Below are 26751 nucleotides of genomic sequence, written 5' to 3' on the forward strand. Positions count from 1 at the left end.
GGGCTGAGTGCGAAGACTAGACTCTGGAGACTGTTGACTGAGTTTAGAGGGGGACGGGTTAGATACGGGGATCTCTCCGTAGCGCATCTGTAATCTCTTATTGATAGCCTGTGGTTGAATTCTTTGTTTCAGTACTTTTGTGAACGTATACATAGGCTAAACAATGAATGACTATGATATTTATTTCTGCTCCATCAGAAAGGTTATTGAGAGCGCTTACGAGAAACCAACTGTTTGACGTAGTAAACCATTATGGTATTGATTTGTCTATTCCCAAAAGTTCTAAGAAGGAGGAGCTGTGTGAATTTATTTTACAAGCTTTAATGGAGAGACAAATTTTGCAGGAGACACCCCAACAGGAGGCTGTAGCTCCTAAGATGACTCTGTGGGATGGCTCCGATTTAACATTTGAGCAACGCAAAGAGCTGTTGTTACTGCAGAGAGAGCAGATGATTTTGGAACACGAACAGCAAATGCGAAAACAGAAATTGAGAGTTACAAGCAAGAGAAAGCGAAAGATTACTAGAGTACGAACGTTTAAAATGTCAGGAAAGAAGCAGAGAGCAGCATAGCCTGTTTCAGATGGTCAAGTTCCTTCCTAATTTCAACGAGCGTGACCTGATGTGTTTTTTCTCTTTCGAACATGTTCTCGCTGATCGAGGCTGGACGGATGCTGATCAAGTGCTGCTGCTCCAAAAGGTCCTGGTAGGTAAAGGGCAGGAGGCATTCGTGGCGTTGTCTCCATCTGAGAAGCTGTCCTACCAGTGCGTAAAAGCAGCGGTACTAAAAGCGTATGAGCTGATACCAGAGCATTACCGTCAGAGACTTCGAACATGGAAAAAAACGGAGAAGAAACAAACGCATGTTGATGTGGCAAGAGAACTTATCAGTTTATGTAATCGATGGTGTAGCTGTGGGCGTAAAAACATTCCAGGAGCTTTTCGATCTGGTCGTTCTGGAACAGTTTAAAAACATTGTGCCTGAGCGAATCGCACACACATAAATGAACATCAAATTAAAACTGCAGCGCAAGCGGCTGTATTAGCTGATGAGTTTGTTTTGACTCACAAATCTTTTCGAGACACGTCACAGCGCGATTATGTGCGTCGGGAGCGCACAGAGAATGAGTTTGGTAGGCTTGATCGATCGTCTCCGGTAAAATCCGACTTTAAAAATATATCACGGCAAGTTGCTGAAACAGACAATAAGTGTCGTTATTGCTATGAAGTCGGACATTGGAAAAGGGATTGTCCTGTCCTTAACTCTCGCATTCGGAATTCCAATAGGCCTCGTTTTCCTAAGCCTGTGGGGTGCACTGGTTCTCTCCAAAGCAAGCGCGTTGCCAAGGCAGTGTTGCCCTCCGACAACCGAGAGGCTCTTGGATAAAAATGATTAATCTCCATTCATCACGCAAGGCACCGTGTCTTTAGTTGGCGATACCATAAAGTTAAAGTGAACATTTTGAGGGACACAGGCTCTGCAACAACCCTCATTCGGGAGGATGTGTTAAATTTTTCTGATGTGTCTGATACTGGTGCAAGAGTCTTAATTCGTGGCATTGACTTGCAACCATTTTCTGCTCCATTGCACAAAATAGAATTAACGTCGGGCTTGGTCAATGGAACGGTGGTGATGGCGGTGCATAAAGATCTGCCGGTGGAGGGGGTGGATATATTGTTGGGGCACGACAGAGCCGTCACAATTTCCAAAAGTCTCCTTCCGGTTAGTTTTTTAATTCTATTTGTAATGCATCATAAAAGTAATTTTAAAACACCACTGACCGAGCTGCCAAATTCAAAATCCTGTTTTGATTTAGTTTTGAGGAAATATACTTCAAATCTGCACCTCTTGTCATTTTCTTTTTAGCACCTTTGTTTTTTGAAGGATCTCCTGTTGATTCACTTCTTTTGAACAACTTCATTTCCTCTGTACTTCATCTGAGAACAGGGCATGCAGACATTAATCATACCTGTAGGCTGGAGCTCTACTCAGCAACAACAGCTGGTATCTGCAAACCTGCATCGGTGAAGGAGCTCTGGTGCCCCCTGCTGGTCAGTGGCAGAAGTGCCTCCTAATTTTGGGTTGAATGAAAACGTCCCCGATATTAATAACACAATTGTACAAATAATACTTTAAAGTCTTCACCACTGAGTTGACTCCGAGAAACATTGTTTGAAATAGCTTTTAATTTCATACTTACAGTAAACACACTTTGTTATTTAATGCTACAAAACCAAAGGTGTCATTGAAAAGAACAAGAAAAAGGAAGAGAATGAAAAAGGTAATTAAAACGATTAAAAATGAATGAAATTCTATTAAATATGCAGCCTCCTATTTGCTCATCAACCAAAATATGCTTCTAAATGAAATATTTGGACTACATTTACTTATTTAACAGGTAATACAATATAGGAATTAAAACATTTCTTAACAAAAAACCTCTGCACATACAAGAACAAATAAAACAAAAACAGACAAACAAATAAAAAAGTTCTTGGCTGCTATTATTTGAGCTGTGATGGTTGTGTTGGTGCTGACATGGTCACAGTGCTGTAGGTCACATTGGGATCACCTTCATCACCAAAATCCTGAAGGAAAAAAAAGAAACAGAATTGAACCAAACAACTCTTTTTTGTTTGAACTCCTTTGGTGGATGATGTTGACTTCAAATCCATCATGGACAAATGTGAAAATAATGAAGGTGGGTCAAAAATCAAAAAAATAACCCTAAATCTTTTAGAAATGTATTCAGTTATGGACCAAAACCAGGCTGAACATATTTTAGCATCTGTGAAAGCTTCTGTGAAGGCAAACAAGGACCCGTTATCGTTGTACCTGGGCTCCACCGTTGGTGCTCTTGTAGCTGATGGAGGCGTAACAAATGTTCTCCTCATTTTGACCTAAAGAGACGAAAATGTGTGACTCAGTTCTACATTAAGAAGTTTCAATGTTCGCACTTCCTCCTAAGGGGTCACTTTATCTCTCATTTTCTACACTTTGACAGACTTTTTTTCAACTTCTCTTTCTTTGAGAACGTATTTGGGTCGAAAAAGCTCCCCCAAGAGATCTTTGTGGTTCAGAGTTTGGCTGCTCTTCCTTTTATTTCTGACAAGTTTTTGAAATATTTTTCAAAATATTTCTGTGCATACAAAAAGTCTGTCCGAACCTTTTAATGTGTTTATTGTGCTATGGAGGAAAAAAGCATCTTCCTCAACTCTTCTGGACTCAAGTGCCCGAACCAAATCAACCCAGGCGACAGTGGAACAACAGCATTAAAGAGAGGACAGAGATGAGGTTTATGCTCTTGGTGCTGGTTGGGTTCTTAGTGGAACACTTTAGATAAAACCGGGGAAACATAATGACGCCAAGGCACATTATGATTATGATTATTGTGGACTTGCACATCATTCTACACTGACATTTCATTAACATCATGAAACTACCAGTGCCTTTTCTCCATTTATATATGAAAACTGTGAGGCAACCGATGGTGAGGACAACTAAAGCGGCTGCTGCAAAGAGGTTCCGCCACCACAGACCTGGAAGATAATGGAGATATTTGTTTCTCATTCATACAACATAATAATTAATGAATCTGGATCTTATCCCCCAAACTGGTTACTATGTAGAAAAAGGACTAATGGACTTTAAGATTATTAAAGGATTTTCCATTATAAATGTGCATGACTACCCTCTTTAGGCTGTAACCTGCCTATAATCACTATATGAGGAAGACCTCTTCATCATCAGGACAGGACTTTAGACGACTGCATTGGTTTAACTGGGAGAAATGGGACAGCCCATAACAGTCGATGATCTCATCGAATTCAGGTGATTCAAGTGAAATCACCACAAACCAACATGTTGTTTTTCTTGTTGTGTTTCACCTCTTTATTTTAGCTTGTTCCTCTGGTTGTTCCTGTAGTAATTATCCACAACAAACCTTTTAAAATCAGCTTGGATCAGAAATATTTCACTGACAATTTAGTTCTAAGAAAAGTTTGTGTTATGGTTGATCATGTCTTTGTCGTAACAATGAATCTTACAGCGCTGCAAAGTTTATTTATCCAAACAGCTGCAGGACGTCCAAGCGGGACGTTCCAAGCAGGACGTTCCAAGCGGGACGTCCACCCTACAGGGGTTGAGTGGGGTCGAGGTTACTGATCCATCCTCTCCTGAACTGCTCAGTGAGCCTGACCATCGTCAAGGTAACGCTCAGTCAGATACCGTGGAGATGTAGGATGATCACTGGTCCATCCATCCATCCATCCATCCATCCATCCATCGTCCATCCATCCATCCATCCATCCATCCGTCCATCCATCGTCCACCCATCCATCCATCCATCCATCCATCCACCCACCCACCAGTGTAGCAGCATCATGGTCTCAGGTGCTGGGACCAGTCAAGAACAATAGCAGCTGTTTGGGTTTTATTGAGCACGTAGCTCCTCATCTGCTGCTCGTGCCACAAACACAGCTTCCTTATTAATGCGGCGCCGTTTAAAGGGAAATTTAAAAAAAGCTTTTAAGATTTACTGCCAGGGAGAATGGTTGCAACACAGACACAAACTACCAACACAGCAGGAACCAGAAAATTAAAAAAGCTAATGTTGTGTTACGGATGTTCTCTTACAGGTACCATCTGCAGAGGTTGTTGCTGGAGTGGTGGTGGTGGCTTCAGAAGAGAAGAGAAGAGACAAACCTGAGTAAACAGAGAAAGCCAACAACAGCAACATTTAAAAACATCATTCAGTGGAGAAAATGTGTCAGACACAAATCAAAGTCTGGAATTAAACTTGCAACTGCAGCAATGACAAAACATGACTTTGAACAGTTGTGTTTGTGTGTCACGGGGTCCCAAACGACACAGAACATTTTAGAAGCTGTTCCCTCTCTGTTGGTCCAGATCAAAGTCTTTCACCATCAATTAATTTAGTTGAGAGAGCCAATGTTCCCTCTCAGGTGATGTGGAGAGAAGAAGCTTCCCTGGAGATGTTCCAGGATGCAGATGACTGAAAATAAAATCAGCACAAACCAGAAACTAAAACACAAGTTATTGTTGAGTCGTTACCTTTGCTCTGAGAAATATGGTGGGTTGTGGTGTTGCTGAGATGGTTCCTGGAAATATTGATGCCGTAGTAGTGATGGTGGCTTCAGAAGAGAAGAGAAGAAGAGAGAAGAGAAGAGAAGAGAAGAGAAGAGAAGAGAAGAGAAGAGAAGAAGAGATTTTTGGATTTTTACAAAATACTTTAATTCACAAATTTACACAGGGCCACAAAACGCCCTGTTTAGAAAAACCACAGAACAACAATAATAGTAATAATCATAATAATAATCATAACAATAATAGTAATCATAATGACAATAACAATAGTTATAATAGTAATCATAATAACAATAACAATAGTTATAATAGTAATGATACCACCAACCACAATAAAAATAGATAAATAAATAAATAAAATAAATACTAAGAACTCAACAATACAATACAATTTATCCCATCAGGGGGTGTGCAAAGTGCAAAAGATCCTCTGTCACAGTGCATAAAACATTTTTGTGACACCATATGTCCTGGAATTTGCCGAGGTCGTTCATCATTTTATAAAACCCAAACTCTAACGTCAGCCTGCACCGGACATTACAGCGCCATACAGAGGCGGCCTCACTGTCTCCAGTTTTTGAAATTTTGTTCTTCCTGGAGACGTAAATTGCCATTTTTGCCTCACCACAGATAAAATTCAGGAGTTGCCACTTGTTGCGAGCGGCTTTTGAGTTGTAGCCTGCGCCAAAAATAAAAGTTCTAATAGAAAAGGTTTCCTTAAAACCATTAAAAACACCCTTCATGACATTAAAAAGTACAGTGAGCCTCTCACACTCACTGTACGCGTGGAACACAGTCTCTCGCCCGGAACAAAACGGGCACTGGTCCGACACAGCAGGTTCATTCTGGAGAGGAGAGCGTTCAAGGCGACAGCCCCATGTAGGATCCTCCACTGGAGGTCCCCGGTCCTCTTCCTCAGGGGCGGCTTGTAAAGGACCCTCCAGCAGGGGCGGGCTCCATCCCCTCCCAGTCGATCGGCCCACACGCTGGTGCTCTTGTTCGACAGTCCTCTCCTGTTTAGTACCCTCACACAGTCGTTGTACAGGGTCTTCTTATCGACTGCCACCAGGGAGAAGGCCTTTGCTGGTCTGAGGAGAGGACCGTCTAGATTCCCGAGGTGGGCAACCAGCCTGATCTCCGGGAAGGGGTCCTCGCTGTCGGGTTCGGTCCCCTGGCCGTAGTCCTCAAGAATACGCCTCTCTCTCGTGCTGAGCCTGTTCCTCCATAACCGAAGCACCCCCTCAGCTGCCTGGGTAGAGCGGATGCCTAACAGGGAACCCACTGCCTCCGCACCCGTTAGGTCTGGCCCTGCCACGGCCACTACGTGCTGGAGGAGTAGGGTCCGGGTCCGCCACAGTGCAGCCGTCAGCCTCGGCGGGGCTTCGGCCGAGACATCCAGCCTGGCTCCGTGCACCGTGGGTTCCCTTAGCAGCCAATACAGAGATTCAGAGCTGGTTCTTTTCTCAACTTTAAAAAGGGCCCATGCCTTAACAACACTCTGATAAAATGGAGGTAGCCCATTTAACTTTGCAAATTTAAAGTCAGTTAAAAACAGAGCATCATCCAGCCCCAAGTTACTCACCCGTCTGAAGACACATCTGGCCACATCTCTCCACATTAGGTCCGCCGGCCCTGTTAAAAACCTCTGTACAAACTGTATTCTAAAAGCGGCGGTCCTACTGGCCAGGTGGATGAGGCCCTGTCCTCCCTCCTCTCTGGGCAAGTACAACACCCCCTGCTGGACCCAATGCATGCCGTCCCAAAAGAAGGCCAGAACTCTTGTCTGCAGTGTGCTCAGTAGCCCCGAGGGTGGCTCCATGCAGCTGAGCCGTGCCGTGCCAGAGCACAGAGGCCACCAGGTTATTGAGGACAAGAGTTCTGCCTCTGTACGACATGCGGGGGAGGAGCCATTTCCATTTTTGAATTTTTCCGTCTACCTTTTCTAACGTGTCGAGCCAATTTTTCTTTTCAGTTTCTTCATCCCCAATAAAAATACCGAGGTACTTTAGGCCGTCCCTCCGCCAGGCAAGGTCCTGGGGAAGGACCGGCAGGCCATTTGTCCACCTGCCAACGGCCAGGGCCTCACTCTTCTGCCAGTTGACCCTGGCCGCGGACAGGCGGTTGAATAAAACTGTTAAATTAGATAAAACATCTACGTCCCTCTGGCTGCGCACCACTACTATTAGATCGTCTGCGTAGGCAGATAAAACAATTTTTCTGTAAAAGGACGGTAAAAACAGGCCATCCACGTTTGCACGGACCCTAGAGAGAAGGGGTTCGAGGGAGAGAGCGTAGAGCATTCCAGAGAGGGCACAGCCCTGCCGGACGCCTCTACGCACTCTGAAGGGAGCACACAGACTGCCATTAAACTTCAGCATACTCGCAATGTCACAGTACAGGACGCGGATCATCGCTATAAAGCCAGGGCTGAACCCGAACCTCTCCATCACCTTCCAGAGGAACTGGTGTTCAACCCGGTCAAAAGCCTTTTCTTGGTCTAACGAAATGAGACCAGTATCAACGTCCAGTGATCTGGAGACTTCCAAAACATCTCGAATTAGGTGGACATTATCTCCTATGGACCTGCCGGGCACACAGTAAGTCTGGTCCCGGTGGATGACCTGCTCCATAGCCTCTCTGAGCCTGGAGGCTAAGGCCTTGGACAGAATCCTATAATCCAGACACAGCAGAGACACAGGGCGCCAGTTCTTAATCTCCTGCAGGTTGCCCTTTTTTGGCAGGAGGGTGACCACCGCTCTCCTGCAGGACAACGGCAGGGAACCCGCGGCCAGGCTTTCGTTAAAGACCTCCAGCATGTCGCGGGCCACAATGTCCCAGAAGGTTCTAAAGAACTCTACCGTGAGCCCGTCGACACCTGGAGCTTTCTTTCCCTTCATCCCGAGCAGTGCGGCGTGGAGCTCGTCGAGCTGCAGCGGCCTGTCCAGCAGCGAGTTTGTCTCCTCAGAGACCCGAGGGAGGCCCCCGCAGAACTCGTCGAACAGGCCATCGTCGCTGCAGTACTCGGTCTCGTAGAGCGAGGAAAAGAATTCCACTGCTCGCCGTTATCTGGCCCGGCTCCACGAGTTCCTGCCCTGTGCTCGAAAACAGTGAATGGATCATTTGGTTCTGCCCGCGCCTCCTCTCCAGCCCAAAAAAGAAGCTAGAGGGAGCATCCATCTCCGTGATGTCCTGTATCCGGGACCTGACCAGTGCACCCTGTACCTGATTGTCCAGCAGGCTGGCCAAGGCCATTTTTTTTGATTGGAGGGTTTCAATACACCCTCGATCTCCCGTGGAGCTGCCAATCGCCTCTAGCTCCACTATCTTCATCTCCAGATCTTTGATCGACCTGCGTGTGTCCTGCGTGGCATTGAGAGTATACTGCTGGCACAGGAGCTGTATCTCTACTTTTCCACGGTCCCACCACTGTCTTAAGCACGTAAAATCGGACTTTCTCTCTCGAAACCCCAACCAGAAGTGCCGTAAAACATCCCTAAAACTGTTGTCTTGCGCTAAGCTGGAATTAAAATGCCAATATGCACTCTTGGGTAAAATGTTCTTCACGGCGACTTCGCCTAAAACCAACGAGTGATCTGAAAAGCCGACAGGCATGATTCTACAGCTCCTAAAAACACTAAAATGATGTTTAAAACAATAAAATCGGTCAAGTCTGGCCGAGGAGATCCTACCCTCACTCATGCGGGACCAAGTGTATTGCCTGTTGTCTGCGTGCATCCTCCTCCACACATCCACCAGGCCATGAGAATAGGCCAGCTGTCTCAGACAATGTTGCGAGGCTGGATGAGGCTCTGCATGGTTGCGGTCTAAAAAGGACTCGGTGCAATTAAAATCTCCACCCAGGAATAAAAAATCATCCCCACAACCATTTAAAACAGTGCCAACTTTTTCTAAAAAGCTCTTCCTCTCTGTACCGTTGGTGGGAGCATAAATATTAATAAAAACCAAGGAGTGGTTTTGGAGGCGCGCTTTCACCATCAAACACCGTCCCCTCACCACATGCTCCACCTCCAGGGACGATGGAGTGAAGCCCCTTGAAAAAAGGAGGCCCACTCCACCACTGAGGGTGGTGTTGTGGCTCAGCAGCACCTGTCCTTCCCACTCCTTCTCCCAGTCCGCTTCTATGCCGCAGTCGCTGTGGGTCTCCTGGAGGAACAGGACATCAATGCGTTTTCTTTTTGCTGTGTCGAACACTAGTGCCCGTTTTTTTGCGTCCCTGGCTCCGTTGACATTCAACGTTCCCATTTTGAATATGTTCATGCCAAGGGAAAAGATTAAAATCAAAGACAGTAAAAAATAAGTACAGAAACCATGGCAAAATATTTTTCAATTTAGCTGTTTTCGTGCTTTGCCCATGTGCTTCCTGAGCCTATATATTTCGGGGTCGGTGAGGCCTGATGTTGCCTTATTCCGAATTAAAAAGCTCGCTGACCGGATAAAGCAGAGCCGGTCAGGAAAATATGTTCCCAGATCAAGACCTTTCATGCCCTTGGTCTGGGTGAGGAACTTTTTAAACAAGCCTGGGGGGTACAGGTCAAAATCCTGCCCGTCTGGCGTTGTGCCGGACAGTTCGCTGCCGTCCGACATCGACTCGCAGTCGCTGGTGTCTGTGTCTGCTACTGTCTCCTCCAGCCTTCCGGTCTTGCCCCCCTTGTCCTTCATGGCGCTTTTCCGCTTGTTCCGCTTTCTTGCGGGAACAAGCCACCACTCGGATGCGCCACTCGTGCCCTCACCTGCACTCACTGCTTCCTCACCCCGCTCACCTGTGCTCACTCCTCCTTCACCCTGCTCACCTGTGCTCACTGCTCCCTCACCTTGCTCCCCTGTGCTCACACTGCTCCCTCACCCGCTCACCTGTGCTAACTTCTCCTTCACCCCGTTCACCTGTGCTAACTTCTCCTTCACCCCGTTCACCAGCCACTATCCCTGGCCCATCGAGTCCACCCATCACCTGACCCACTGTACCCTGCTCACCCGTCTGGATCCTGTCTCCAGTCTCTCCTGTCTCACCCAGTTCAACTGTTTCACCCATCACCTCACCTTTTCTCCCCAGTTCATTTGAATCACACACCACCTCACTCATCACACCACTCAGATCACACACCTCCCCAGTTAAATCCACCTTCCCCCCTGATTCACCACTCTCACCATTCATTTCTACCACCATCTCCACAATCTCGCTCCCTCCACTCACCTCACTCTCACGCACACACTCGTCCCGCTTCTCCTCCATCTGCGACTCTGCTGTCGCTCCGTCCGGGGCAGCAGAGCTTCCCTCCGCGCTGAGCCACCGACGCCTCGCCGCCGGAACGGGCCGCGTGGCCGGAGGCGCTACGGGCGCGGGAGCGGCGGGCTCCGCCGCCTGCGTGTCCGAGGCCACGCGGCTCGGACAAGCCCTGGCGAGATGACCCTCCTCATTACAATTAAAGCACTTGAGGGCGGAGGAAGTTGCAAAAAGGGTATAATCAAAATCGTCTACGAACGAACGATGAAACGATAATTAAATTCCTCCGCCCTATTGTTGAGGATCATGTGCACCTGCCTGCGGTGAGATACTACGTGTCTCAGCAGTGGTGACTTACAGCCCGACAACATTTTGCGGATGGGAGAAACCACTTTCCCATGCCGAGACAGCTCCCGTACCAGGAACTCATCGCTGATGAACGGCGGCACATTGGACAGTGTAATCCGTGCCGCCGGCTGTGTTAGCGGAGTTACCTGGACGAACTGTCCGCCCACAGTGATCCCCGTCTCCACCAACATATTTACCTGCTCCACCTTGGCCAGGAACAACACCACCGCCTATTCATGCGGGCGGCGGATTTGATTGAGCTGTGGCCAATTTTCTGGCCCACAGCCAGCGCCACCTCCTTCACACAAGCTCGGAGCCCGCTCCCACCTTGACTCCGTGCTTCCGACTCAAGCCGGTTAAACCGGCGTTGGCCGCCATGACGGCCGCACGCGGTCGGCCGCCCCACACACCCACACAAACACTCGATAAACTAATATAAACTTGCAAACACCACAATAAATTAAACTATATTATCTAGCATTCACTCGCACACAAGAAAGAATAGGAAAAATAGCGCTTTTGCACGGTTTTCCACTCGCTCGCTCGCTCCTCCGCTCTCACACGTCTCACTCAGAGAAGAGAAGAGAAGAGAACACAACACAACACAACACAACAGAAGTGAACACAACACAACAGAATAGAACAGATCAGAACACAACACAACAAACATGAGAACAGAGACATGAGCAAACAGAGCAACAACAGCAGCAACACAATCTTCCTCACTGAAATGATCGTTGTGGTTCAGGTGAAGATGAAACTATGTGATGGGAATACTCACTGGGGACCACAGACAGATCAATTGCAGCATCTGGACCTGTTTGTGATCCTAAGCTGTAAACTGGCGACAGGTATAAAGACCTGAATCTTCACCTCTGAGGTTCTTGATGGTCAGAGAACAGTTCTCAGATAGACTCAGTCTGCCTGGTTTATCAGATTTAATCTGTCCAAGAGTAATCAGCTCGATTGCTGCTGATTGTGGATTACTGGTACTGAACAGCCATATAGTATTGATACAATTCTTCTGATCCTTTATCAGGTTTTCACAGCTCAAAGTTACTTCTTGATGTGCAGTCAGATATTTTCTGTTGGCATCTGTGAAAAAAAGAACAAGAATCTGTTCACAGGTAGAAAATGTCTTGTTTCTGTTCATTTATTGTTAGACAATTAAAATGCTGCTATTTATTGGGAAGATTTAAATCTGTTTTCATTAGAACTCATTCTCACCTGAATATTGAAGCATGAATGTTAGAAATATAAAAGCATGAATCCATTTGAAGGCGACCATCATGTTATTGTCTCCTTTTCTTCTGGAACGTCTCTTCATTTGACTTCCTTTAGTGCTGAAACTGCAGCAGCTTTCTGTGGTTTCCACAGTGTCGCCTCCCTTTTGAACTGATGTTGAGAATTGTGAAGCTAATTTTCCAAAACAACTAGCAGAAGTTCGATGCATCTAATTTTTGTCCATCTGTGGTCAGCTTTTCATGACATCATTTCACACCTTTGAGAGAAAGAGGAAGTTGAGCGTGGGTAGAGTTAGAGTTGAAATATAATGCGATTTAGTAAATTTCCCTTATTGTTTTAAGTGATGGTTGTCTTATGCAACCAGACAGAGTCAAGTTTCTTTACTGCTTCCCATGTTAATGGGGTGAAATATCAACATAGTTGCTGATGAAAAACAACATTTAAGGTCTCGACAGATTTGAGTTCCTTTTTTTCCCCCCAGTTTATTATTGATGTATTGAGTTTTGTGATGAATGTGGACAGCAGCGGAGCTGTGAGGAACTACTGAGAACTGTATCATTCCCTCATTCTCAGTATGGGCTCATCTTCATCTCCTGACCTGAACCGTCACGATGAAGCCCAGCTTCTCCTTTTAATCAGTAACAACTTTCTAAGTGACTCAACTGTAGAATCACCACAGGTGCTCCAGCATCAGAGGGGATGTTTGAATATGTAGAGCTAAAACTAGAGGCCTTCAGCCACCCAGAGGAAGGAGATTCTGCAGATAAGAGATTAAAGTGGCCCGGAAAGACCCGACCTACGTATCTGGAGTTCAGTGGAAGGTCAACTATTGTGAGGAGATCCAGCAACACGTTTAACGGAGGAGCACAGGACAATAAAACTTTGTTATCAGGGACCCAAGAAGACAGACAAAGGCCACGTCGGTGATCTACAGTTTATTTACAAAATATTTACACAGTGCACGTGCTATCAATGGTGACGCCAGTGAACAAAGTGCCAAGCCAAACCCAGGAAGTGCTCCTCGGAACGGTGGTGACCTAAAACAAAAGAACACAGTCAATCGCAGGAACGCTAATAATCAAAGCTCAGTTTTCCACGAGTACTGGCTGGTGCTGGCTGCTTAAGAGGCCTGCCAAAAGACCAGATTAGCTGCAGGTGTGGAGGCAGCCAGCACAACAGATGAGTCCCCCACGACCCCTAGTGGACAAACAGAGCACAAAAACAGATCAGACACAGGATCATAACAGAACAGTTATCACAGTCATGAGGAAGAGTTCAGCCAGTCCCATAAACAGCACGATGGAGTCCAGGGCAGAAGCTGAAGGAACTGCTCAGTAAAAGAGACCTCAGTGAAGAAGAAAATCACAAAAACAAGGAGCTTGATGTGTTTTTAGCAACTGCAGCCATGATGAGATCAGCAAAACCGCAGAGACACATTTAAAAAGGAAACACTGAACAACCTTTAAGTTCTGCTGAGTATCAGATGAGATGGTTCCTGCAGAGGGTGTTGAAGTCACTTTCAATAACTTAGTTATTAACATGAGGCAGGAGAAGATTCTCACCTGGTCACCAGCTGATGAAGAACAGGAGTGAAACTGACGCACAGTTCTGGAGCAGGAACCTTCTGTGGCGAACTGCAGACACGAATCTAGAACCCAAAAGCAGATACACACTACTGGCTTGAGTTGGAGCAAGGTTACATTTACGGTACTGTCAAAGATTTTGGAAAAAAAACCAAGAGGCGCAGGCGGCAGAAGAAACAGGATGGAAGAGGAGCAGGCTGGGCGGCATGAACAGACAATGAGGACGATTAGATTAGCTCAGGAACCATGAAACAAACGAGAATCAAACTTCTAGGAGCCAGGCTAGACAGTTGTGAGACAGTTGTGGCTCCAGTTTTAATGAAGGTTTGTGTGCAGCATTTTCCTTTAATCTACACACATTTAAGGGAAGCTGTGATCTGTTTAGCTAACTGTTAAACAAGTACTAATGAAGTAATCACAACAACAAAAAATACAGCTATAATAGTAACTAAATGCACAAATTTCATCCTCTGTTGAATGGCAACCCTAAAATGAAGCGGAAAAATAGCTAAATTAGAGTTGTTTGATGCAGTACATGGATTAAAGACTGTCAACGTCCAAAGAAATGCTGTTGTTTCAATATTTACATCCAGAGTGACTGAATTTATCTAACTAAGGAGTTCATGGCTTACCATAAAGAGTGATGTCCAGAAAGCAGGCAGGAGTACGGAGGACAAAGATTAGTGTGAAACAGAAGCATTTAAGAGGAGACAGTGGCAGGAAATGTGCCATCTTTACCTTATTAGCGTAACCCTGGTAAGATGTGGCGATGAGCTTGATGATCTCCATGTAAGCCGCTTTATTGTGTTTGCTGCTGAGGAGTTTGCCCTCGTTGAAAAGACAGTCCACGGTGAGCAGGAGGTCTGGGAGGCGGTTGCACACCTGCCTCTTGCTGTCAGCTTCAACAGAATTAGGGTCGAGAGTGTGATGCAGCACCACCAGGATTGACGGTTTCAAGGCTGGAAGGAAGAAGGAGTTGCAGACGGTCAGGTTTTATTCTGTTCGCAGTCAAGAAAACACACAATGTTCCAAATTGTTGGTTGAAAATCATACAAATAAGAGGAGCAGGACACAAAGAAGGGTTACCTGGAACAGTCTCCAAGGCTACAGATGTCAGTCCTAATGTGTCTGTCTACTATAAACACAATTGTCAGCCGGGTTTTGACTGTAACCATTTTCACATAGAAAATCATGAAGCATTTTGTTCCAATTTCGTCCCGACTGCTTCAGACCATACAATGATCTATTACGTTTACAGACTAGTTTCTCACCCATCTCTGACTTAACTTCAAACCCATCAGGCTGCTCCATGTACACTTCCCAATCAATAGGAGCATGCAGGTATGCAGTCTTAACATCCATCTGGTGCAATTCTAAGCCATGCTGCACTGCGAGCTGCATCAGACTGCGCACAGATGTCATGCTAGCAGTTGGAGAAAAGCTTTCATTATAATCAATCCCTGCAACTTGACTATAACCCTTTGCTACATACCTGGCTTTGTATGTTTTTGTCTCATCTGGATTTTCTTTTACAGTGTAAACCCATCTTCCCCCACTGCATGTTTACCTTCTGGCAAAGTGGTTAGGGTAAATGTCTCATTTTCTTTCAGAGAGTCCATTCATCATCTTTCATAGCTTTAACCCACAAATTTGATTTCGGTGAGCTCATGGCTTCCTGCAAAGTTCGAGGTGCATCTGACATAACCCGGTAACAGTAGTCAACAGTTAAGCCTTGACCATCATCATCATCATCACATTTTATCTTGCATTCATAATCATTATAGTACTTAGGTGGTCTCCTCTCCCTCTTTGGATATCGGGCATTTTCAACACTCTCACCCTCACCTGTAGTGGTGTCTGTGTCACAAATCTCTCTCTTAATTTCCTGTGTGATTGGTGTCACGACATCATTTTTTGGAAAAGTGGTTTCACCCCTCTCGCTATACAGGATGTATTCAGTCTCCTGGTCTGAGTCTGACACTCATTCACACATTTGCTGATAAACTTTACCAACCTGTTTTGAGTACTCTCCCTGTTTCAGGGTAGAAGATTAGATATGCCCGACTATTCTTGTCGTAACCAACAAAAATCCCCCTTTCAGATTGTGAGTCAAGCTTCCTTTTGTTATATTTGTATGCATAACATACTGACCCAAAACATTTCATTCTTGACAGATCAGGCACTTTCCCAGTCAGCATGTAGTATGGAGTCTGTCCTGTCCGCTTGTTGTAACATCTATTGCGGACAGCTGCAGCAGTCTGAACTGCATATGTCCAGAGTTCTTTTGGCAGGTTACTCTCAATCAACATACAGTGGTGGTGAAAAGTTTACATACACTTAACGTAAAGAACATAATGTCATGGCTGTCTTGAGTTTCCAGTTATTTCTACATCTCTGATTTTTCTCTGATATAGTGATTGGAACAGATCCTTCTTTGTCACAAAAAACATTCATGAAGTTTGGTTCTTTTATGATTTTATTATGGGTAAACTGAAAGTGTGACCAAATCTGCTGGGTCAAAAATATACGTACAGCAACATGAATGAGCAATTTTGGAGACTTAGAAAGTTGTGTCAATGACATGAGCTTCATAGCATGGCCTCTTAACTTCTTGTGAGTGATCATGAGTGACTACAGCTGGTGACTTCTCTGAGGCCATTTAAAAAGGGCTCATTGGATAAAAACACCCACAAACGCTACAATGGGAAAGTCAAAGGAGCTCAGCACAGATCTGAAAAAGAGAATCATTGACTTGAACAAGTCAGGAAAGTCACTTGGAGCCATTTCAAAGCAGCTGCAGGTTCCAAGAGCAACAGTGCAAACAATTGTTTGTAAGTATAAAGTGCATGGCGCTGTTTTGTCACTACCACGATCAGGAAGAAAATGCAAGCTGTCACCTGCTGCTGAGAGAAAACTGGTCAGGAGGGTGAAGAGTCAACCCAGGAGCACCAAAAAGCACATCTGCCAAGAATTAGAAGCTGCTGGAACACAGGTGTCAGTGTCCACAGTCAAGCGTGTTTTGCATCGCCATGGACTGAGAGGCTGCCGTGCAAGAAGGAAGCCCTTGCTCCAAAAGCGGCACCTTAAGGCTCGACTAAAGTTTGCTGCTGATCACATGGACAAAGATAAGACCTTCTGGAGGAAAGTTCTGTGGTCAGAAGAAACAAAAAGACATGCCACATGCCACAATGCCCAGCAATATGTTTGGAGGAGAAAAGGTGAGGCCTTTAACCCCAAGAACACCATGCCTACCATCAAGCACGGTGGTGGTAGTATTATGCTGTGGGCCTGTTTTGCTGCCAATGGAACTGGTGCTTTACAGAGAGTCAATGGGACAATGAAGAAGGAGGATTACCTTCAAATTATTCAAGAAAACCTAAAGTCATCAGCCCGAAGGTTGGGTCTTGGGCGTGGGTTGGGTGTTCCAACAAGACAATGACCACAAACACACATCAAAAGTGGTAATAGAATGGCTAAATCAGGCTAGAATTAAGGTTTTAGAATGGCCTTCCCAAAGTCCTGACTTAAACCCCATTGAGAACATGTGGACAATGCTGAAGAAACAAGTCCATGTCAGAAAGCCAACAAATTTAACTGAACTGCACCAATTCTGTCAAGAGGAGTGGTCAAAGATTCAACCAGAAACTTGCCAGAAGCTTGTGGATGGCTACCAAAAGCGCCTAATTGAAATAGAAATGGCCAAGGGACATGTAACCAAATATTAGCATCGCTGTACGTATATTTTTGACCCAGCTGATTTGGTCACATTTTCAGTTTACCCATAATAAAGTCATAAAAGAACCAAACTTCATGATTGTTTTTTGTGACAAAGAAGTATCTGTTCCAATCATTCTATCAGAGAAAAATCAGATTTGTAGAAACTGGAAACTCAAGACAGCCATGACATTATGTTCTTACAAGTGTATGTAAACGTTTTCACCACCCTGTACATCTTGCCATTTCAAACAGTGTTCTCCAGTTTCTCTCAGCTGTCCCATTTTGATGGGGGGAATAAGGGGCTGAGTTTTCATGTCTAATGGCATTTTTACTGATTAGGGACTGAAACTCTTTTGATGTAAACTCAGTGCCATTATCAGATCTAATACATTTGATTTTCCTATAAGGTGCAACATCAGCAATACACTTTTCTGTAGCTCTGACTGTGTCACTCTTGGCTTTCAAAAAATATACAAAAATTGCGCCTGAATAGTCATCAGTGAATGCCAAAGAGTACCTGAACCCATCTTTTGCTGCTGGTTCTATAGGGCCAGCCAAATCTGTATGTACAAGTGCAAGTGGTGTGGTTGCTCTCTCATCTGGTTCTCTGTTCCTGCTCTGAGCAAATTTCCCTTGCATACAGACCTCACATTTCAGGTTCGACTTATCAGATTTACCTTTAATTTTCATCCCTTCTGTGACACTTTCCAACTTCAACACATCATCATAATTACAGTGTCCCAAAATTTCATGCCATGTTTGCAAATCATAGCATCCATGACATCCATCTTCATCATTACTTTCATCTATGGGCTCAGCAGTGTTTAAATAATACAGCCTATCATACACTTGAATCCCAAATGTCATACCGTCTTTATAGATGAGCTCGTTCTGTCCCTCCTTGAAGATGACAGTCGCTCCTCTGCCTTGACAGAAAAAATGTCCTGGGGATACGATGGGACATATAATGCCCCCATCAACATCGTGTCCACTGCGCATCCTCTCCTGTCGATCAGACGAACCTTGGCCGCACCCCTCTTCAGTGCGACTCCGCTGGTCCTCACACCGTCCGCCAACTCCAGGATGTGCTTTTGCGGCTTGAAATTCTCATCAAAGTCCTTGAACTTTGTGATGTCCGTCACGATGTGGGATGTGGCCCCCGTGTCGACCATAAGCCCTCTCTTCTGTGGTCTGCTGACAGGATCTCCATCCACCTGGCCCACCTTGAATGCAAACGTGTGGTCCTCCTCATCCACCGCCTGCTTGACCTTGTCTCTCCTCCTCCCTCCGCCTGCAGTTCACCTCTTTGTGCGTGGAGCTCTTACAAAAACTGCACCATTGTCTCTGTACACTGCGCTGGCCCGCAGCAGGACACTCTATTGCTTTATGGCCCTTCTGGCCACAGCTGTAGCAGGTTAGTCTCACATCCCCGCCAGATCTTCCCCTCACTCTCATGACGCCGTCCTCATCTGTGGACGCAGTCCTGAACTTTTCGGTGCTCTCATAGCTCCGCAACTTTGTCTTGAACTCAGCGAAGGTCAATTGCAGTCTCTGCCCGTATGATATAATCTGTAACGCTCTCATTGACAGCCTTTTGGAGGGATGTAAATTCAGTATACAGAATAATCACACGGGGCTTCCCCTTGCCAGCGTAGTGGTCCCTCAGTATCTGGAGCGCTCTCCTACCATCATCAGCCGCATCCCTCATCACATCACAAGAGACAAACTCTTGTCGTCCAACAGCTGGATTAACTCAGCATACGCTTCTTCGTTTTTCTCGGCATCTTCTTCTGCACCATCCTCACCCTCATCTGGCTCATGGAGGATGGTTTTCTTGAGTCCGAGCAAACGTAGCTGGCCAAGGAACTTAGTTTCCCATAACTCATAATTTCTCGTCTCCATTAAAACATAAATAATTCCATCGGCTTCCAATCTCTTTCCTGGGCCCATAACCTGTTGGCGCAGCCATCATAAAGAGCTGGATAACCGGGTACACATAGTAAGAGACGACACAATTGTGGTCTTTGTTTGACTGGGGAGAAACTGGCACAAAGGAAAGCCATCAGTCATTTATTATGATTTGCTTCACCTGGTGCACTGGTGTCAGCATGAGGGCACATTCAAGAACAGTAGCAGACATTCTGCAACAGTTTAACAAATACCGGTACTTCCTCACAACCAGGAAGTGACGTGTAAATTTGTAAAATGTAACAATTCCTAATTCTAGAATCCAATATTTTAGATTCAAAAACATTATACAGTTCAAATTCTGGTGATTAAACGTGCACCAGGACACATCCTAAATATCCGTCCTGTCACAGAGATCTTAATTACTACAGCTTCTTGAGGTCTGGTGTCTCTACTGTGTCCTTTTGTCCTTGAATAAGGTTTGGACGTTTCCAGACACCACCGGCCGTCTAACCTTTACCCAGCCGTGTACTTGACAATAACAATGAGAAGGATCACCAACACAATAACAACAGCGATGCCTGTCATCAGTCCCTTATGGTTCACCAGATATGAATAAAGAAAAGCAGCATGGTGAAGCCTTCAGAGGTCTTTCAGGTATGAGGATCCAGGTGTAAATAATACTCACAGTCAACCACTGCCTTCGTCCAGGATGGCTGAAATGACAAAAATGAGCGTTATTAATGGACTGAGACAACTTCCTGCACAACCTTCATCAACATTTTGTGTTTACTTCAGGAATAGGAATGTTGAGACCTTTCTGGATCTGATTCCAGGCAATATCGTTGCGGTTACACCTGAGGAGCCTGCCTCTATAGAACAGGGAGTCGACAGTGAGGCGGACGTTTCTAGGGAGCTCCTGTAATCTGCTCTCTGAACAATCACCAGATCAGGATCAAAGGTGTGATGCATCACCACCAGAATTACTGCTTTATTATCTGGAGACATAGAAAAGACCAGGGTGACTCAGCAAGGTAAGTTTCACTTTCACTTCTGCTTTAACAACTTTGAATCTTCATGTTACATTTAGTTCCATCACATTCACACTTAAGTTGCTACCTGGGAGTCCCTCCAGGGCCTCGTCAATGTCTGTTTTGATTCGGGATTTGACTGGACATGTGGGAATGTGTATTTCTACATGTGTGTTGATTTTGCTGCTGCCCAGAAATCACACAGAAAAAAATATAAAGTAGACCATTAAATTATAGCTTGGTAAGTGTTCTTGTTTCACAGTGTAATCCCTCATATTGAACAACACTAAAAAACAAAGTAGTTGGACCTACGTTCCATGACGCTATACTTTTAGATGTTATTTATGTCATAGTTCACTTTAGACAGAAACGTACCATGACCATCTTGCCGTCCTTGATCTCTCTGACGAACGTGGTCTCTTTGCCGTCCCACTTTTGGACGTGGACCAACTTGTCTCCCTCCAGAGACACTGTAGACTGAGAGACACAACACATGGTGACCGTACTGAAAAGTGTGGCCAATTAATCTTGATTACTCCAGAATATGCCGATCTGAGATGATTGAAAGTGTTTGTTCTTACTTTACAGTTCCTGTCGTCGGCGGTGGTTTCATCAAACTCCTCCCCCAGCTTGAAGGAGATCTCTGTGTTTTTGAAGGTGCTCTGGGTGCGAACCACCACCTTATCGCCCTCCAGGCTGATGATGACGGTCGGTTTGGTCACGTTACCGACCTGTCGGGTGGCGAAGCCCACGCCTGGGACATGACATATGAAGCACATTTCAACACTGAGATCAAAGAAAAAGAGCAAAGCAAAAGCTAGAAGCACATTACTGACCAAGGGCTTTCATGTAATCATCAAAGTTCTCGCTCTCCACCAGTTTCCAGGTTGCACAGAAGGCGTCGACCATGGTGATGGTTTTTCAGAGACCAAGTATTCTGAAGAGCCCAGTGAGTGAGCTGCGGTCGTTCAAGTTTCCCCCCAGTGTGTTATTATTCCGCGCCTTATTATTATGCATGCAGGTGGGCAGGGCCACGGGTCCCATTGGCTCAGGAGATTTTGCTCTGTTCCTTATTGGACGGTTAAATTGGGTCACGGTCCTACTGACCCGTAGAGAGGTGGGGCAAAACTAAATTAGCTCATTTGTATGCGCGATGATGTAATTACTCTAATTCCTGCAGCCAGCTCAGGTTGATGTGGTGCTAAAAAGGAGAAATTCTCCATTTTAAAGATGACCCCAAAAAAATCCAACTACAACAATGAAAAGCATGTTATAATGATGCTACCGGCAGAAGAGTAGTCTTCAAATCCCCATGAATCATTTCCTCATGTCCCGGCCCCCCCTCTCCAGTCAGCCCGGTGCCACCCGATGGAATGTGTCCTGTTGGGGGTCGTCGGTGAAGCAGAATCATTTTGTTTAACAGCTCTTTGTCCTGAGTTGCATTACTGACCCCACCACCACCACCACCACTGCAATTACTTCATGCTTCACATGCACGGTAACGACTGTCCTTAAGTGTGTGTGTGAGAGTGTGTGCATGTGTAAGTTCCGCTTTCTCACACAAAGTCAGTGTTTATGGAGGTACGCACAGACACAGATGAGTGATTGTGACTCTTGATTGGGCAGTTTATGGTCGTTCATTTAAGTTGGACTCAGGGGAGGTTTTTTGATAAACTGTCATGAGCATTAAGCTTGGAGCTGATGTTGTGTTTTAAAGGTTGACCTGTTTTTTTTGTGGAGCAGCTTCTGACACACTGGGATTGTCAGTATTTCCATAAGTCTCCTTCCGGTTAGTTTTTTAATTCTATTTGTAATGCATCATAAAAGTAATTTTAAAATACCACTGACCGAGCTGCCAAATTCAAAATCTTGTTTTGGTTTAGTTTTGAGGAAATATACTTCAAATCTGCACCTCTTCTCATTTTCTTTTTAGCACCTTTGTTTGTTGAAGGATCTCCTGTTGATTCACTTCTTTTGAACAACTTCATTTCCTCTGTACTTCATCTGAGAACAGGGCATGCAGACATTAATCATACCTGTAGGCTGGAGCTCTACTCAGCAACAACAGCTGCTGTCTGCAAACCTGCATCGGTGAAGGAGCTCTTGTGCCCCCTGCTGGTCAGTGACAGAAGTGTCTCCTAATTTTGGGTTGAATTAAAACGTCCCCGATATTAATAACACCAATTGTACAAATAATACTTTAAAGTCTTCACCACTGAGTTGACTCCGAGAAACATTGTTTGAAATAGCTTTTAATTTCATACTTACAGTAAACACACTTTGTTATTTAATGCTACAAAACAAAGGTGTCATTGAAAAGAACAAGAAAAAAGGAAGAAAATGAATAATCAAAACGATTAAAAATGAATGAAATTGAATTAAATATGTAGCCTCCTATTTGCTCATCAACCAAAATATGCTTCTAAATGAAACATATTTGGACTACATTTACTTATTTAACAGGTAATACAATATAGGAATTAAAACATTCTTAACAAAAAACCTCTGCACATTCAAGAACAAATAAAACAAATAAAAACAGACAAACAAATAAAAAAACCAAGTTCTTGGCTGCTATTATTTGAGCTGTGATGGTTGTGTTGGTGCTGACATTCTCACAGTGCTGTAGGTCACATTGGGATCACCTTCATCACCAAAAACCTGAAGAAAAAAAAAATGAAACAGAATTGGCAACCAAACAAACTGATCCTTTTTGTTTGAACTCCTTTGGTGGATGATGTTGACTTCAAATCCATCATGGACAAATGTGAAAATAATGAAGGTGGGTCAAAAATCAAAAAAAAACCCTAAATCTTTTAGAAATGTATTCAGTTATGTACCAAAACCAAGGCTGAACATATTTTAGCATCTGTGAAAGCTTCTGTGAAGGCAAACAAGGACCCGTTATCGTTGTACCTGGGCTCCACCGTTGGTGTCTTGGAGCTGAGCTGATGGAGGCGTAACAAATGTTCTCCTCACTTTTGACCTAAAGAGACGAAAATGTGCGACTCAGTTCTACATTAAGAAGTTTCCCCCTAAGGGGTCACACTTTATCTCTCATTTTCTACACTTTGACAGACTTTTTTTCAACTTCTCTTCTTTGAGAACGTATTTGGGTCGAAAAAGCTCCCCCAAGAGATCTTTTGTGGTTCAGAGTTTGGCTGCTCTTCCTTTTATTTCTGACAAGTTTTTTAAATATTTTTCAAAATGTTTCTGTGCATACAAAAAGTCTGTCCGAACCTTTTTAATGTGTTATTGTGCTATGGAGGAAAAAAGCATCTTCCTCAACTCTTCTGGACTCAAGTGTCCGAACCAAATCAACCCAGGCGACAGTGGAACAACAGCATTAAAGGGAGGACAGAGATGAGGTTTATGCTCTTGGTGCTGGTTGGGTTCTTAGTGGAACACTTTAGATAAAACCGGGGAAAAATAATGATGCCAAGGCACATTATGATTATGATTATTGTGGACTTGCACATCATTTTACACTGACATTTCATTAACATCATGAAACTTGCCTGTGCCTTTTCTCCATTTATATATGAAAACTGTGAGGCAACCGATGGTGAGGACAACTGAAGCGGCTGCTGCAAAGAGGTTCCGCCACCACAGATCTGGAAGATAATGGAGATATTTGGTTCTCATTCATACAACATAATAATTAATGAATCTGGATCTTATCCCCCAAACTGGTTACTATGTAGAAAAAGGACTAATGGACTTTAAGGTTATTAAAGGATTTTCCATTATAAATGTGCATGACTACCCTCTTTAGGCTGTAACCTGCCTATAATCATTATATGAGGAAGACCTCTTCATCATCAGGACAGGACTTTAGACGACTGCATTGGTTTAACTGGGAGAAATGGGACAGCCCATAACAGTCGATGATCTCATCGAATTCAGGTGATTCAAGTAAAATCACCACAAACCAACATGTTGTTTTTCTTGTCGTGTTTCACCTCTTTATTTTAGCTTGTTCCTCTGGTTGTTCCTGTAGTAATTATCCACAACAAACCTTTTAAAATCAGCTTGGATCAGAAATATTTCACTGACAATTTAGTTCTAAGAAAAGTTTGTGTTATGGTTGATCATGTCTTTGTCGTAACAATGAATCTTACAGCGCTGCAAAGTTTATTTATCCAAACAGCTGCAGGACGTCCAAGCAGGACGTTCCAAGCGGGACGTTCCAAGCAGGACGTTCCAAGCAGGACGTTCCAAGCGGGACGTTCCAAGCAGGACGTCCACCCTACAGGGGTTGAGTGGGGTCAAGGTTACTGATCCATCCTCTCCTGAACTGCTCAGTGAGCCTGACCATCGTCAAGGTAACGCTCAGTCAGATACCGTGGAGATGTAGGATGATCACTGGTCCGTCCATCCACCACCCATCCATCCATCGCCATCCATCCATCCATCCATCCATCCATCCATCCACCCACCAGTGTAGCAGCATCATGGTCTCAGGTGCTGGGACCAGTCAAGAACAATAGCAGCTGTTTGGGTTTTATTGAGCACGTAGCTCCTCATCTGCTGCTCATGCCACAAACGCAGCTTCCTTATTAATCTGGCACCGTTTAAAGGGAAATTTAAAAAAGCTTTTAAGATTTACTGCCAGGGAGAATGGTTGCAACACAGACACAAACTACCAACACAGCAGGAACCAGAAAATTAAAAAAGCTAATGTTGTGTTACGGATGTTCTCTTACAGTTACCATCTGCAGAGGTTGTTGCTGGAGTGGTGGTGGTGGCTTCAGAAGAGAAGAGAAGAGACAAACTTGAGTAAACAGAGAAAGCCAACAACAGCAACATTTAAAAACATCATTCAGTGGAGAAAATGTGTCAGACACAAATCAAAAGTCTGGAATTAAACTTGCAACTGCAGCAATGACAAAACATGACTTTGAACAGTTGTGTTTGTGTGTCACGGGGTCCCAAACGACACAGAACATTTTAGAAGCTGTTCCCTCTCTGTTGGTCCAGATCAAAGTCTTTCACCATCAATTAATTTAGTTGAGAGAGCCAATGTTCCCTCTCAGGTGATGTGGAGAGAAGAAGCTTCCCTGGAGATGTTCCAGGATGCAGATGACTGAAAATAAAATCAACACAAACCAGAAACTAAAACACAAGTTATTGTTGAGTCGTTACCTTTGCTCTGAGAAATATGGTGGGTTGTTGGTGTTGCTGAGGTGGTTCCTGGAAATATTGATGCCGTAGTAGTGATGGTGGCTTCAGAAGAGAAGAGAAGACAACAGAAGTGAATGGAATAGAACACAACACAACAGAAGTGAATGGAACAACACAACAGAAGTGAATGGAATAGAACAAAACAACAGAACAGAACACAACACAACAGAAGTGAATGGAACAAACACAACAGATGTGAATGGAACACAACAGAATAGAAGCGAATGGAACACAACACAACAGAAGTGAATGGAACAGAACAGAAGTGAATGGAACAGAACACAACAGAACAACACAACAGATGTGAATGGAACAGAACACAACAGGAGTGAATGAATGAATAGAACACAACACAACAGAAGTGAATGGAACACAACACAACAGAAGTGAATGGAACAGAACAGAGTAGAAGGGAATGGAACAGAACACAACACAACAGAATAGATCAGAACACACACAACAAACATGAGAACAGAGACATGAGCAAACAGAGCAACAACAGCAGCAACACAATCTTCCTCACTGAAATGATCGTTGTGGTTCAAAGGTGAAGATGAAACTATGTGATGGGAATACTCACTGGGGACCACAGACAGATCAATTACAGCATCTGGACGTGTTTGTGATCCTGAGCTGTTAAACTGGCGACAGGTATAAAGACCTGAATCTTCACCTCTGAGGTTCTTGATGGTCAGAGAACAGTTCTCAGATAGACTCAGTCTGCCTGGTTTATCAGATTTAATCTGTCCAAGATTAATCAGCTCGATTGCTGCTGATGGTGGATTACTGAACAGCCATGTAGTATAGATACAATTCTTCTGATCCTTTATCAGGTTTTCACAGCTCAAAGTTACTTCTTGATGTCCAGTCAGATATTTTCTGTTGGCATCTGTGAAAAAAAGAACAAGAATCTGTTCACAGGTAGAAAATGTCTTTGTTTCTGTTCATTTATTGTTAGACAATTAAAATGCTGCTATTTATTGGGAAGATTTAAATCTGTTTTCATTAGAACTCATTCTCACCTGAATATTGAAGCATGAATGTTAGAAATATAAAAGCATGAATCCATTTGAAGGCGACCATCATGTTATCGTCTCCTTTTCTTCTGGAACTTCTCTTCATTTGACTTCCTTTAGTGCTGAAACTGCAGCAGCTTTCTGTGGTTTCCACAGTGTCGCCTCCCTTTTGAACTGATGTTGAGAATTGTGAAGCTAATTTTCCCAAACAACTAGCAGAAGTTCGATGCATCTAATTTGTGTCCATCTGTGGTCAGCTTTTCATGACATCATTTCACACTTTTGAGAGAAAGAGGAAGTTGAGCGTGGGTAGAGTTAGAGTTGAAATATAATTAGATTTAGTAAATGTGTCTTGTTTTAAGTGATGGTGT

At 44.3% G+C, this 26751-nt stretch overlaps 2 protein-coding genes and 3 long non-coding RNA genes across 17 annotated transcripts; 1 reads left to right on the forward strand and 4 right to left on the reverse strand.

Moving 5' to 3' along the window:
• Positions 1 to 2168: 2168 nt before the first annotated feature.
• LOC130516306 (uncharacterized) lies at positions 2169 to 26747 on the reverse strand. Of its 10 annotated transcripts, none has more exons than XM_057017321.1 (7): positions 26387 to 26740; positions 25945 to 26253; positions 25326 to 25406; positions 4636 to 4704; positions 3444 to 3539; positions 2836 to 2900; positions 2169 to 2588 (listed from the first exon to the last, which is right to left on the reverse strand). In XM_057017321.1, exons 1-7 carry the CDS (start codon positions 26610 to 26612, stop codon positions 2505 to 2507), a joined length of 930 nt encoding a protein of 309 aa, XP_056873301.1. In that variant the 5' UTR covers positions 26613 to 26740; the 3' UTR covers positions 2169 to 2504. The 10 variants fall into 10 exon arrangements, with proteins under 10 accessions (XP_056873301.1, XP_056873303.1, XP_056873304.1 ...); XM_057017323.1 differs by lacking the exon at positions 4636 to 4704 and adding an exon at positions 24887 to 24928 and having other exon boundaries at positions 26387 to 26739; XM_057017324.1 differs by having other exon boundaries at positions 2169 to 2572; positions 26387 to 26737.
• Positions 8723 to 10861, reverse strand: LOC130516312 (uncharacterized). The gene is made up of 2 exons (XM_057017335.1): positions 9979 to 10861; positions 8723 to 9947 (listed from the first exon to the last, which is right to left on the reverse strand). The coding sequence occupies exons 1-2, from the start codon at positions 10355 to 10357 to the stop codon at positions 9451 to 9453; spliced, it is 876 nt and encodes a 291-aa protein (XP_056873315.1). The 5' UTR covers positions 10358 to 10861; the 3' UTR covers positions 8723 to 9450.
• Positions 12862 to 13865, reverse strand: LOC130516348 (uncharacterized). The gene is made up of 2 exons (XR_008947451.1): positions 13677 to 13865; positions 12862 to 13589 (listed from the first exon to the last, which is right to left on the reverse strand). It is a non-coding gene; the product is annotated as an uncharacterized LOC130516348 (long non-coding RNA).
• Positions 19265 to 20314, reverse strand: LOC130516349 (uncharacterized). Its single transcript, XR_008947452.1, has 2 exons — positions 19943 to 20314; positions 19265 to 19865 (listed from the first exon to the last, which is right to left on the reverse strand). It is a non-coding gene; the product is annotated as an uncharacterized LOC130516349 (long non-coding RNA).
• On the forward strand, positions 20043 to 25306 carry LOC130516343 (uncharacterized). 4 transcript variants are annotated; one of them, XR_008947444.1, is made up of 4 exons: positions 20093 to 20183; positions 20534 to 20692; positions 20769 to 24505; positions 24889 to 25306. It is a non-coding gene; the product is annotated as an uncharacterized LOC130516343 (long non-coding RNA). The 4 variants fall into 4 exon arrangements; XR_008947446.1 differs by having other exon boundaries at positions 20544 to 20692; XR_008947443.1 differs by lacking the exon at positions 20534 to 20692 and having other exon boundaries at positions 20043 to 20183.
• Positions 26748 to 26751: the final 4 nt, after the last annotated feature.

Source organism: Takifugu flavidus, chromosome 19 (genome assembly GCF_003711565.1).
Source record: "Takifugu flavidus isolate HTHZ2018 chromosome 19, ASM371156v2, whole genome shotgun sequence".
In the NCBI taxonomy this organism is placed as follows: Eukaryota; Metazoa; Chordata; class Actinopteri; order Tetraodontiformes; family Tetraodontidae; genus Takifugu; species Takifugu flavidus.

Coding starts and splice junctions, on each gene's coding strand:
- LOC130516306 (XM_057017319.1), bottom strand. CDS start 26,612: ATGCATCGAACTTCTGCTAGTTGTTTGGGAAAATTAGCTTCACAATTC. Junction 25,407..25,944: donor TGATCTGTCTGTGGTCCCCA/GTGAGTATTCCC, acceptor TCTCTTCTGAAG/CCACCATCACTACTACGGCA. Junction 3,540..4,635: donor AACCTCTGCAGATGGTACCT/GTAAGAGAACAT, acceptor ATTATCTTCCAG/GTCTGTGGTGGCGGAACCTC.
- LOC130516312 (XM_057017335.1), bottom strand. CDS start 10,357: ATGGAGGAGAAGCGGGACGAGTGTGTGCGTGAGAGTGAGGTGAGTGGA. Junction 9,948..9,978: donor TGAAGGAGAAGTTAGCACAG/GTGAGCGGGTGA, acceptor GTGTGAGCACAG/GGGAGCAAGGTGAGGGAGCA.